The sequence below is a fragment of the Chelon labrosus genome (genome assembly GCF_963514085.1).
Source record: "Chelon labrosus genome assembly, chromosome: 21".
Lineage (NCBI taxonomy): Eukaryota > Metazoa > Chordata > Actinopteri > Mugiliformes > Mugilidae > Chelon > Chelon labrosus.
The window spans coordinates 4,218,063-4,230,769 of NC_140354.1; the positions used below are offsets into that span (position 1 = coordinate 4,218,063).

General features: G+C 40.3%; 1 protein-coding gene across 2 annotated transcripts; it reads right to left on the minus strand.

Moving 5' to 3' along the window:
* Positions 1–245: 245 nt before the first annotated feature.
* On the minus strand, positions 246–12,681 carry LOC311506651 (plexin domain-containing protein 1-like). 2 transcript variants are annotated; one of them, XM_084570697.1, is made up of 14 exons: positions 6,467–7,398; positions 5,252–5,418; positions 4,817–4,960; positions 2,652–2,721; positions 2,427–2,549; positions 2,223–2,341; positions 2,016–2,115; positions 1,825–1,920; positions 1,634–1,715; positions 1,500–1,560; positions 1,292–1,412; positions 1,174–1,206; positions 930–1,087; positions 246–827 (listed from the first exon to the last, which is right to left on the minus strand). In XM_084570697.1, exons 1-14 carry the CDS (start codon positions 6,564–6,566, stop codon positions 714–716), a joined length of 1,488 nt encoding a protein of 495 aa, XP_084426823.1. In that variant the 5' UTR covers positions 6,567–7,398; the 3' UTR covers positions 246–713. The 2 variants fall into 2 exon arrangements, with proteins under 2 accessions (XP_084426823.1, XP_084426824.1); XM_084570698.1 differs by lacking the exon at positions 6,467–7,398 and adding an exon at positions 11,763–12,681 and having other exon boundaries at positions 251–827.
* Between the last annotated feature and the right edge of the window lie 26 nt (positions 12,682–12,707).

A 12,707-nucleotide genomic window follows, 5' to 3' on the forward strand; every position in this document is an offset into this window, starting at 1 on the left:
CATCTGTGCTTGCATAGCAAACTCGTGCGATCATCTTTATTGCTGCAGGTTTTTGGGCCTTCACCAATCCAGTGCTCTCAAATCACATTTTTACACATCTGCCACGTTCACTGCATGTCCTACTTCACGTCCATGTGATAGTTTTGGTTAGGATGACATCTGCTGACAAAAGAGTTGTACTGTAGCCTGTCTTCATGAACGCTGACATTTCTGTATTTTTCTATTTTCTACATTTGGGTACACGCAATATTAATGTAATTTAATGTTGACTCTTGTAAAAAGGAAACCAAAAACATCAAAACATGACTTTGCAAACTGGACCAGGAACTGTAGCATGTTTGTGTAAAACAAAAGGTGGAACTTAAAAGGGTCAAGCGCAGGAACTGAAACCGAGGCACAACCACATGTTTATTTGTTTGGTGTAAAAACAGCACAGTCCATGTATATCTAATACATTTCTAAGACTGCCAGCCTTTGGCATGCATTTCACAGTTTCTTGCAGTCAAATTAATTTTTCAAGCAACCACCACTTCCAGCAGATACGTACATTTGTAACAAATTCAGCATTAAACAACATTCAGCAACATAATAATCAAAACTTTTTTGTAATGGCGGAAACTTAACAAACCTAATGTAAAAACCCTTTGGCATGTATTTGGGATTTAATTGTTTGGATGGAAATACGCCGATTATCCTCGTTTCCATTCATGTTTTTAGCATGGCCCAGCTTCAACAATGCTGTCTTTTTCATGACCTTCTCCTTCCACTTCTGTGTAACCAGGCTGTTGCTTTTGAAACTTCAAGGAAGGCCAGTAATTCCTGCGTCTCTGAAAAGCATCGAGCGATGACAATATTGTTTAATGTGGACATACACTATGTCAGCAATAACTTGTCCCAAGTTGCAGGTACAGCAAATTTTTCTGTCTCACCTGAAAGAGGTAAAGCGGTGATGCAGCAGTGGGATGGTAGTTGATATAAAGAGCTACAATGATCAGAGCCAAGAGCAACACCAGAGCAGCTGCCACACCGGCTATCACTCCAGTGTTAGCCAGTCCTTCACTCTTGGTTGAAGAATCTGTTTTCACTCCTGCAGAAAGGACAAAGACTCATGATAAAATAGTCCAGTCCAAAAGCTTAATCATAATTCCTTCTACAAACATCACAGCAACTCACCATTGCCACTCTTGAATATATGTTTCGTCTCATCTGAAAGAAAGAAATTATTTTTATATTTTTTCCAAAACAGGATATAAATTTTACTTAGTAAAGTTCATTCAAGGTTTATCCTCACCATGTCTCCCACAGCCTTTCTGCAGAGGAATCAAAGGGGTTATTGTCTCAACGTCTGGTACGGTAGAGGAGTCTGTGGAGCTGTCAGCCTTGGAGTAATCCTCACAGGTTGCATCTTTGCTCTGTCGATACACAGCACAATAAACAGTGAGCTGGCATTAAAACACCTTAAAATCTAGCTAATATTAATTCTAATTTCCCAGCTATACCTCTTCTGAACAGGCATAATCCAGCCATTCTTGCCTGTGTCTGTCCATGCCATCCGAACACCTGAAACACAAGATTTATGTAAAATACAGAGTAAAACTGCCGTCTATTAACACTTACAGGATGTCCCACTCACCTTTGGAGTACATGACACCAACTACAGCCAGAGGTTTGGTTGGATGAGAGGCAGAGCTCACAGCTGTCATGCAGAAGGCAAGCTGAACAGACAATGCAAACAAGAAATTACTTCAGATATTTGATTGTTTGAGTGGTTATGTCAAATCTCTTCGATGTGTTTAAGTTTAGGAGATTTAGACTTTCACTTACAAGGCAGTGGAGTGAACTCAATAGCAGAATTGTTGGTTATCTTTGTGGTATCTATCTCAACTCGATGATACTCATAGATTGTCTGCTGTGGTGCATCTGGAGGAGAGATATTAGAATTTGAAGACAATACTAGCAGGTGGTTAACCATGATTTTTAGCAGTATACCCCAACAGATAAACATTATAGCTGACCTGATGACTGAGAAGAGGGTGACATGACCATAAAGGCATCAGACAAACCAGCCTTCACTGGATGTTCAGCTGAACCGATCACATCTAATGACAGTGGTATCTGGTAAACAGGAAAAAATAAGAATAAAATAGGATACCTATGCTTACAACATTTCATTTATAAAATTAGATGGACATGAGATTTGCAATTTGAGTGATATGTCTCACGTCTCGGTAGCTGAAAGTGATGATCCCTGTTTTATAAAGTGCAGCCTGAAATGTAAAGGCTCCTTCTGACTCTTTGCCTGGGAGTCTGACCTGCCCCCACTGGACCACAAACACCTCACCTGAAAACTCCCAAAAGGTCAAACAGGAATCAGGCAAACAATCAGACATTCTTAGACATACAGTAGGCATGTGTTCAAATTATACCATTATCCAGATATTGCACAGTGGATTCTTTAGAGTAGCTGGGGTCAAAATCAGCCATTAGAGGAGCGATGTACTGTGTCGTGGTCAGCATACGGTGAGCAATGTCCCCCGTGAAGATGAACCCTGAAAATGGCCAGATGGAAAAATATGTGAGACTTAAGTACGCCTTAGGAAAAAAAAAAAAAAACCTAATCTCTGAACATCTGTTAGAAAATTAAAATGTACCTCCAGTTGCTATGGTAATCTGTCTCAGGTGATGCCCGTAAAAAGGAAAGTCAAAAGACAGGGCGACCCTCTGCAAAAAGTGACAGACACAGCATGAACGAGAGATGTTTGAATATAAATGTACAGTACGTGTCACTGTATGATAACAAAATCCATAATTTGCAGTTGTCACCTGTCTTTGCTTTTATAGGTTTTCCAAATCAATAACAACTTTCATTATTTCTGTCTGCCAAATTCATTATGTTTCCCACCAATCCTTCCCAATCATAAAGTAGGGGGCATCCGGATTTGAACCGGAGACCTCTTGATCTGCAGTCAAATGCTCTACCACTGAGCTATACCCCCTCACTCTTTTGACAATTTGTTGTCGAATCTACAAAAAAAAAGGTCTTCAACACAATGTTTCATTTTCATATAAACATTTCAAGATTGACTGGGCAAACTGAGGAAGTAATACTTCTGTTACCGCAGATAAAGATCATAAACTCCGAGAGTGGTTTGAGCTGCAACAAACTATATTAAAGTCACTAGATTTAGGATTTCCTAACTGCAATCACATTGTAAGTCTTAGATTCATCCATCCATAATGTGATTTCAGCTTTCATCAACTTCTCCAGCTTAGGAACTGGACTGGATGTGTTCGTGAAGCCAATATTCACTACTTTCACGGTATTAATATTCGGAAACTATTCAGTGCACGTTCATTTCTTCTTTTCTTTCCTTATCCAACTATATATTTTTGTATTAAAGTGAGCTTCCTGTTTTACACAGGTGCCAGGTGTTAGACAAGAGAGGCCAAGAGTGGGCAGGTGTTGACAGTGTCTGGAAGGTTCATAGCTCTTGGCATGTACAAACATTTGTTCTTAGCTCCCTGAGCTGTTACCTTATGTTTCGGATTGAATTTCTTCCTAAAATATTGAAGGGACATTTCCGGCTTTTCTCCTTTCACAGACAGTTGTGTGTACTTTTAGATGAAGGGCTTTATTATTTGAACATATGGGACCAAGCACATGTTCTCTGAAGATAAAGGATTTTGACTACGCTGCTTTAGAAATGTTTAGAAGTTAAAATAAATCATATAGAAGCTATTTGAGGTGATATGGACACTGTAGGAGACTTGCACTACAATGGACAACAACTGAGGTTTTGAGAGAGATCAGTATGAGACAACTAAATATTAATAAAGAAGGGGGCACCCAGATTTGAACTGGGGACCTCTTGATCTGCAGTCAAATGCTCTACCACTGAGCTATACCCCCTTAGTGAAACCTTGCTCATTGGTTATCGACAGCCCAATGACTGACCAACAGCCAGAAACTACTTTTCAGAGTAGTTTACTGATCAACAAAGAAAGTTAGCACATACACCGATCAGGAATAACATTATGACCACCTTCCTAATATTGTGTAGGTCTCCCTTGTGCCTCCAAAACAGTTGTGACTCATCAGAGAATTTACATGGGCCTTCTCCTGTGGTATCTGGCAACACAATGTTGTTAGCGGGGGCCTTTTTGTCCTATGGGTTGAAGATAGTGCCTCTGTGGATCATCCCACAGATATCTGATCAGTTTGGGATCTAGTGAATCTGGATGCCAGGTCAACACCTTGTGCTGTTTTTTTGAGTTGTTCCTAAACCATTTTTGTGAGTGCCTGTGTCAGGCTGCATCTTGCTATGGGGTGGGGGTGCCTGGTCTGGTCTGATCTAGGTGGGTGGTACATGTCTAAGTAACATCCACACGAGTGCCAGGTCCAAAAGTTTCCCAGCAGGTTCAGGTTTCTTTATTTAAAAAATAATAATAAAAAAATAACCACAAACTGTACTACATCTGATTATACATACATTTGAATGAAGGACACAGGAATGATTAATTCTGATGGCCAAGCAGCATGTTTGTGTCTTGTTCTCTGAAGAGCAATGTTTTTTGGTTTTTAAACTTCTTCGTAATGATACAGCAATTTTGTAACAAGGCAATTTCACTGTGAAATGTTTCACTTATTTTAATCCATGGTAAATGTCTTGCAGGTTTTTCTTTGGTAGCAAATCACCCCTAACTTGCCTTCATAATCATGTGGCAACAATCTCTAAGCTGCAACATGATTCAATTTTTTTATTGATGACTTACAAATAAACACTTCCGTGCATTTATCACTCTGTGTGACACTCACCACAGCCTGTTTGTATGAGTTTGACAGAATGCCATGGACTCTAACTTGGCTGTGCCGGACATCACTCATGTCTACCCACAGGTCCTTTGTATGCTGGTCCTTGGGCCCAAAACTACGCCATGTGTAGTACTTGCCAGAATCCTCCTTCCAGACAGAAAAACACAGACAACCAGAGGTTTTAAAATTATGACACATTCAGGGAGAGTGTCAAGTATTCGTTGTAAACATGGCTAAATGATATACTGCGGTATGCTTCTCCAAGTCCCTGGAGAAGTGTAAATGTTTCTTCCCAAGTGAGGGCAGTGTTTAACGCCAACTAAAACAATTATAGGTTAAAAACTAAAAACATAAATGCCACAAACCATTGCAATCATAATAAAAATTCTGGGGCAGCAAATACAGGTTAAAATCTAAAAACATAATAAATGCACTCACCACTATGCGTGTCATGTTGTCTGGCAGGGTGGTAATGGTTAATCCTCCACCCAGGACGGCCCTGCTCAACCTAGTGTGCTCAGAAGATGACCTCGGGCCTTGGTTAGCAAAATTGTCAGCTCCAGTTGACGTTCCATGCTGCTGTGAGTTCACACTGTACCAATCATCTGTCAAAAATAATGCATATCAAATCATAAATCCACTGATTCCAACACTTTCAAGTCAAGATTTTCAAAAATAGAAAGCACAACATTTGGGAAACATTCCAGATGTAAGTTTTGTTCAGGCTCTTATAACGATACTTACTGTTGTGTCATTGTGCTCGGTCAGTGAGCCAGATGAGAAATTACGGTGCTTTTTGAAATGGCCAGCCTTACCCTGGGCACTTAAAGCCATTGTTGAAATAAGGCAAAACAATACAAATAATGTTTAAAGCTCGGAAGGAACTGTCACAGCCTACATACAAAGAAAACCACTTCTGGTAAGCAAACTGGGGTAGGTAGGCTTTGTTTGAAAGTTTAGGGTGTTTTAACTGATGGCTTGACTTTCTTTCAAGCCACATATTACTGTTGATGTTGTTTATTTTAGCACCATACGGCGATTTCTTTGTGTGGAATATGTCTCCTGGCGTGTTTATTCTGAAAACTGGATGTAAACCTGTGGACATCTTTGTCCTTGCACAAACCTCAGTCACACATGTACAAAATGTGTCTTGACTAAGCTCCCAGGAGTCACTTCTGTTCATGGTATGCAGAGATGTTGCCCCTTTTACGAACTTTAGTTGTGTGTTGTACGTTAATCTGACTGTGATTTATTAATAATTAATCTATGATGATGACTCAAATGAGAAACTATGTGAATGGGGACGATGATGAATACATTTTGATACTATTCAGAAAGGCTAATAGCTCAGCAGAATTCAGAACACTTAAAAATTCTATCTATGTAGATATCTATTTGATTACTTGTATGTTTTGTTTTTTTAAAGCTCATTTTTACGTAAGGAACGGCACATGTCGATGACGTCACACACCAGCTTCTATATATACCGGTTGCACCGCCTTTTCCCTCGCGGGGTGTCTATTCTAACCCTAAATCAGGGCTGTCTCCTGTACTTAACGTTTGCTGTTTTCTGGTCATGGCTTTCAGCAAACTACAGGAGATTTCTAAAGTAGCGGCGAAGACGTCTCGGAACAAAAAAGCCAAGATAATCACCCCGTCGTGCTCGGTTTCCTGTGTGAAACACCGTGAATGAACTGCCGTGGTCAGCCTGGCTGCCGCGAAGAGTTAGCCTCTGCTGCTCGGGTGTTTTCATGCAGGGAGTCCGTAACGCTGAGCAGATTAAAACTGAGCTGGGTGACTCTTGTCGGACCTCGAGTGGTACGGTCAGGAAAACCTAAGCTCAAACACACGTTGAACCTGAGTGCAGGCTGTCTTTTTTTTTTTTTTTTTTTTTCCTCGTGGAAGTTTTCCCTCGTGGACGAGTCCTTTCTGGCTCTGCTGTTCATGCTAACGTAAGCTAACCTGGCTTGCAGCAACTGTCTTTCCCTGTGAGCTAATGTCCTCTCGTCAGATTCACCGAAATCTTAACGTCAAACCGAAAATTAGTCGAAAACAATCATTCAGTTGCTCGAACGACTCCATCAGTCAAATCCATATGCATTGTTTAGGTTTTAGCCCAGATTTAATTGGTGATTTAGGAGTGACTCCTGCACTCACTCATCCGTCGTGTCTTGCAAACCTGAGTGAAATTAATCCCATCCTGTTGATGTGTCTTGTCTTAAAACAAGCCATTTTGAATTTAGAGCTATCAGATTTTAAAATTGCAAAGTGTTAAATCAAATGCAATGGGGGGAGGGGGGTCGGATCCAAAAGTTTTCAAGGCTTAAGAGGGATGAAATGTTTATTATTTTTTATTTTTTTCAGGCCTACTGGAATCTCGAGGGTGCATTCTAGCTCCATGTGGGTATAAAAATATGGTGTGACAATAAAAGTGACTTAAACCTCCAACCCACATTAAAGCCTGTGATTTGTGTGGTATTGGCTCCAAACAGCTTGTTTCTGAGCCCATTCATTCATGTTTTCAGGCCTAATTAATGACAACAGAGAACTTTTCTTGCATGCAGACATCCCTCCCTCTCCCTCCCCTAGTTTTACTATCCCATGTTAAGGAGAAAATTAACAGACTAGAACTTGATCCTTAATTGCTGCAGTTTTGCAGATGTTCGTTGTTAAACAGAAGATAGTTGAAGTCAGTTCAGGGCACTTATTTATATATTGATCAAGAAAATACACTAAAGAACATTAAATAGGACATTTTGTATTGAGCCACATTTCTATGGGTACCCAGAGCTCCGCTTTTGCCATTTTAGTTGATCTGCTTTTAGTTGATGTTGGCTATACGCCTAAGTGTAGGAGGGGAACTTGGTCCGTTGGTTCCTCGGCTTTGTCCGGCTTTGCCAAACCCTCATAGTTCAGACTGTGTGGGTCACTGGTGAGGCCTGCTTTAAACATCACTCTGCATTCACACAATTATATTACTGATGTCTTCCACAGTCATCAGCACCACAATATGTCGTTTAACAGCTCTCTGAAGTGACAACCCAAATGCTTTGACCTCATAAGGAACATATTGTATTGGTTCTTGTGCCTCTCCACCCTTTCATTCAATTAAGGAGTGCGTCAGTGTGTTTGTGGCAGCTCATATATTAATCCTGGACGTGACTGTTGAGCTCTGGAACCGCCCTGTCATGGCATCTATGAGGTAAGAGGAGAAATGATATCTGCTGTAGCAGATTCTATATTCTAGTTTACAAAAGCTGAGGAGTAGTAGACGCTGAATACTTAACACATAGTCCATTCTCTGCTCCTGCTGCTTTACATAAACCATGGTTTATACGGGGTTCCTAAATATATACAAAAATTTATAACCTTCTGTTCAAACCTGTATTTGAACACGTGACAAAGATGTATACACTGATCAGGCATAACATTAAAACCACCGACAGGAAAAGTGAATAACATTGACAATCTTGTCTCAATTCAATGTTCTGCTGGTGAACTTTTGGACCTGACATTCATGTGGATGTTACTTGGACATGTACCACCCACCTAGACCAGACCAGGCACCCCCACCCCATAGCAATGACACTCCTTGATGGCAGCAGCCATCCCCAGTAGGATGCAGCCTGACACAGACACACACACACACACAAAAACTGTTTAGGAACAACAAAAAAACATGAAGAAATGCACAAGGTGTTGACATGGCCTCCAAATTCACTAGATCCCAAACTGATCAAGTATCTGTGGGATGATCCACAGAGGCCCCTCCCCTCAACCCATAGGACCCAAAGGCCCCCACTAACATTCTGTTGCCAGACACCACAGGACACCCTCAGCAGGCGCATTTGACTGCAGATCAAGAGGTCCCCAGTTCAAATCTGGGTGCCCCCTTCTTTATTAATATTTAGTTGTCCCATACTGGTCTGTTGTTAGGAAGCAAAGTCAGAATCCTTTATCTCCAGAGAATATGTGCTTGGTCCCTTATGTTTAAATAACAAAGCCCTTACAGACAATTGTCTGTCAAAGGAGAAAAGCCAGTAAGCCATAGGACTCAAAGGCCCCAACTAACAACATTATACAGGACACCCTCAGAAGGTCCATGTCCATTCTCTGATGAGTCATAACTGTTTTGGAGGCACAAGGGAGACCTACACAATATTAGGCAGGGGGTCATAATATTATGCCTGATCGTGAGCTGATATATAACCTTTAACCTACCTCAAATGCGTATTTGAACACTCAACAAGGAGTATCCACAAAACTCAATTTATTTACACAGTACAAACAAGAATAAGTATGGTACGCGTATTATTAGTGTTTAAGATTTTGAATATTTTACAATCCCTTGAAATAAGTCAATATATATAAATATCAAGAGAGACTTTAATTTTTTACTTTATCTATGCTGATTTAGGCGGTGACTTTATGTAAAGATATTTTCACGTAAATAACTTGAAATATCCAGCGAACAAGTTTGAAAACAAGTTAAAATCTAACACGTGCAAGTGGGAGAGGACTGCAACAGAATACCTAAGTGGTGAATCAATGTCAAGATTTGTTTTGTGTATCTGCTCCTCCTCTGGGAAAAAATACAGGGTGGTGTCCCGGTAAGAAGATAAAGCTTAAGAACAGATTATAGCCTTTCTCACAGCTCATTTGTGACCAGCAGACTTTTAGCTGCTGTACTGTGCCAACACATACACGATATTGGTGAGTCAGAAAAGGCAAAAAGATCTTTTTGGATGCCTGGCCAGTATTAGAGACAAAATTATTTCATGCATATAATAAAAGTTTGTGTAAAAGTTTGAAAAAATAATAGAGGTAAAGGATGTTGAGAATATATAAAAGAGGAAGTCTTATTTTTTTTCAGTCACAGGCAGTGAATGGGCAGATGTTTTGGACAGAAAACTGACCTCTGCCCACTCTTTTAGGAGACCGCAGCATTTAGCTGGCTTTTTCTGCGAGTGGTCAGCTCAGATTGGTCTGAGAGGACACACCCTTCCTGAGCAGAGGCTGTAGGACTTGGCATGGACTTCTCAACATTACCCACAATAAACACCTATAGTTTATTTCCTGGCTGAATTTCAGATCTACAATTCAACAGGTTTAGCTATTATTAGATGGCTAGCTTTTGTCTTTACTTCATATTTCAGAATGTGCGTGTTTGTCTGTTTCACTGCAGCTATTAAGTACTGAGCAAGCTGATAGGTGGGACCGTGCTCAGTATTTACTTTGGCCTGTCTGCAGACAAACTACAGTAACAATTACCATCACTTTAAATGATTTCAGAGGAGCCTCCTTTAATAAAAAAGCACAGGAACATTAAAAATGCCAGATAAATACAATTTGACATCTCGAATAGGGTGCAACAAACAAACTTGATCTGCCAAAATAAAAAACTTGAAACACGGGACTTTTGCAGAGTCTTAAAAAAGCACTTCTGTTTTGGGAAATTAAATCTCAGCATGGAAGAGACGAAAGCATTATTTCTGCATTTTGTTGCCTGTTAAGAGAAGTGAACGGAGGAGACAGTTCAGGTCAGAACTATCGCCCATGTAAACGCTGCTCCAAATTCCTACATGATTCAAAGAGTAAGTTGCTAAATTGTTGGCAGGCGACTGCTTTTGTTCTTGCCAGTTTCCTTAAACAAATCTATATTTTGCTGTCTCAAGTCAAATTGCTCATGACTTTAATAAAACCAGAGTCAACCTGGGATCCGCAGACAATAACATCCTATCAGTGGTTCTGTCTTTCAGTACTGTCCTCTTCTCTGTCTCATTCTTCCAGTTTATGCTTAGCTCCAACATGTCTGGATCGGCTTCAGGCTATTTGTTAAACAAACCTCTCAACAGGATAAGAAACAAGAGGCCAAGCACTGAGGTCATTGCTGGGTACTCAAATCATTTTTTGTGTTTTCACAGTCTGGTTCCGATGATGTCGGTGGCTCTCTCTGGACCAAAGTCATTTTTAAAAAAGGAGCAGAACTTAGTGTTGAGTGAAGAGGCAGATAAGATTAAACGGAAAGGAGGATAATGGCAGGCCAGTCCCAACAGCTGACCCCCTGGGTTGCGAGTACATATCTGAGCGGCTCTTGCACAGAACTCAGAACAGATTTATCTGCAGTAATTTTACTTATGCACAACTCCTGACCTTAGAGGGTGATTTAACTTTCTGGTGCTATTTTAATGAAGAAACATGACTGTTAATCTCTATATGAGTAGGAATGAAAAATGAAAAGAGCAGGGAGGCAAGAGATCAGCTTCAAGAAGGAAAAAAACACCAGTCAGTTTCCTCATATATTATCATGAACACCAGATTATATTTATTTATTTATTATTATTATTATTCCTCTTTTTCATTCTTTATGCTCGCCCCCACTTCCTAAAAGACATGCAAGAAATGCAGTGTACAACAACTGATAAATCTGTGTCCTCTCTCCAGAAACCACTTAAAGAATTGTGCCAGACTGTAACGGAGAGGCAAGCAGAAAAACAAGCCCAAATCTAATTTTAAACCTGAGACAGGCTGTTTGCGGGTTGTTGTTTAGACTCAGTCGCATGCTTGTGGAGTAGGTTTTTTTTTTTTTATTGTGCACTTCATTATAAACTAGGTCGTTCACTTTTGTGTTTAAAATGGAAAGGGCATGGCATGCCCATTTACCGCTCCATAAAGATTCCTACTGAAGTTCTGTGGTTTAGAGCATATAAAAATATCCCACGCAGCGACACACAACGCATCATTAGAAACATTAATAAATAAGAATGTTAGCTATTCCTTTAACTTGAGAACAATGAAGTGCAAAAAGATTAAAATGTGCAAGAAAGGTGGAAACCACCCCCAAGACTAAACATCTGTGAGACTAAATCAGAGACAGGAGTTAAAGAGCAGATGCGTCAGTCTCAGAGATTAAAGCAGTGATGCTGGATGGAGAATACACATAGCTCACCTGTCTGCTGCTGAGCCCAAACTTTATCCAGCCCTGTTTGGGAGAGACAGAGAAACAGCAACACCAGACTGAAAAACATGCTTGACAGCAAAAAGGCAAAAAGTGTTGTCTCTGCTCCGCTCTTCCTCTTCTTGCAAAAACTCCCACTTCCACTCGTCGTCACTCTCCTTTTCCTCAAAATTTCACTCTCTCCACACACCACCCTGTTTCTAACTACACCCCTTCTCTCCTCCTCGGTGCAGTTTCTCCGTTGCCACGGTGATTACGAAGACACAAGTATCAGCTGATGGGGCTTTTTTGAGGAGAAGGATCTGCACGTGTCACAAAAGGCCTGGAATAATGAAAGTAATAAGTAATAAAATAATAAATATGACCAGAAGCACTATGGTGCCTCTGCTCCTTCTGTCCAAACCAGCGGGCGAAGACAGTGAGAAACCTGACATGAGAGATTAGACATGGAGATCATGATGCTAACAATGCCAGACCTAGAATCAGTGCTAGTTACAGTGTTACACATTCATGTCATGTCTGTTTACAGCTCCTTTAAACTTTGTGTCTATTTTCTAACAACATCATGTTTCTGTAGCACACATGGAACAGAAACTCCCAGCAGTTATGTAAATGTCTTGTTAAAAAGTAAAAAAAAAAAAAAAAGGTAAAAAAAAAGTGTGTTTTATGCAGCATGCAAAACTGATAAAAAGTTAACAAGTTCTGTGGCTGACTCCTCGGCTGATAAACTGGCAGCTGAACATTTCGCACAGCTGGAAAGACAATCAGTACCATGTCCCATGATCCAGAATGTAAACACACAGTATGCAGCTTCACAGCAGCAGGTGTGACTTCTCACACAGCGAGGGCATTGTGGCTTTAAACAAACACATAATACACATCTGTCACATCTTCTCATTATTTCAGTGCTCTATACTTAAAATGCTTAAATAACAA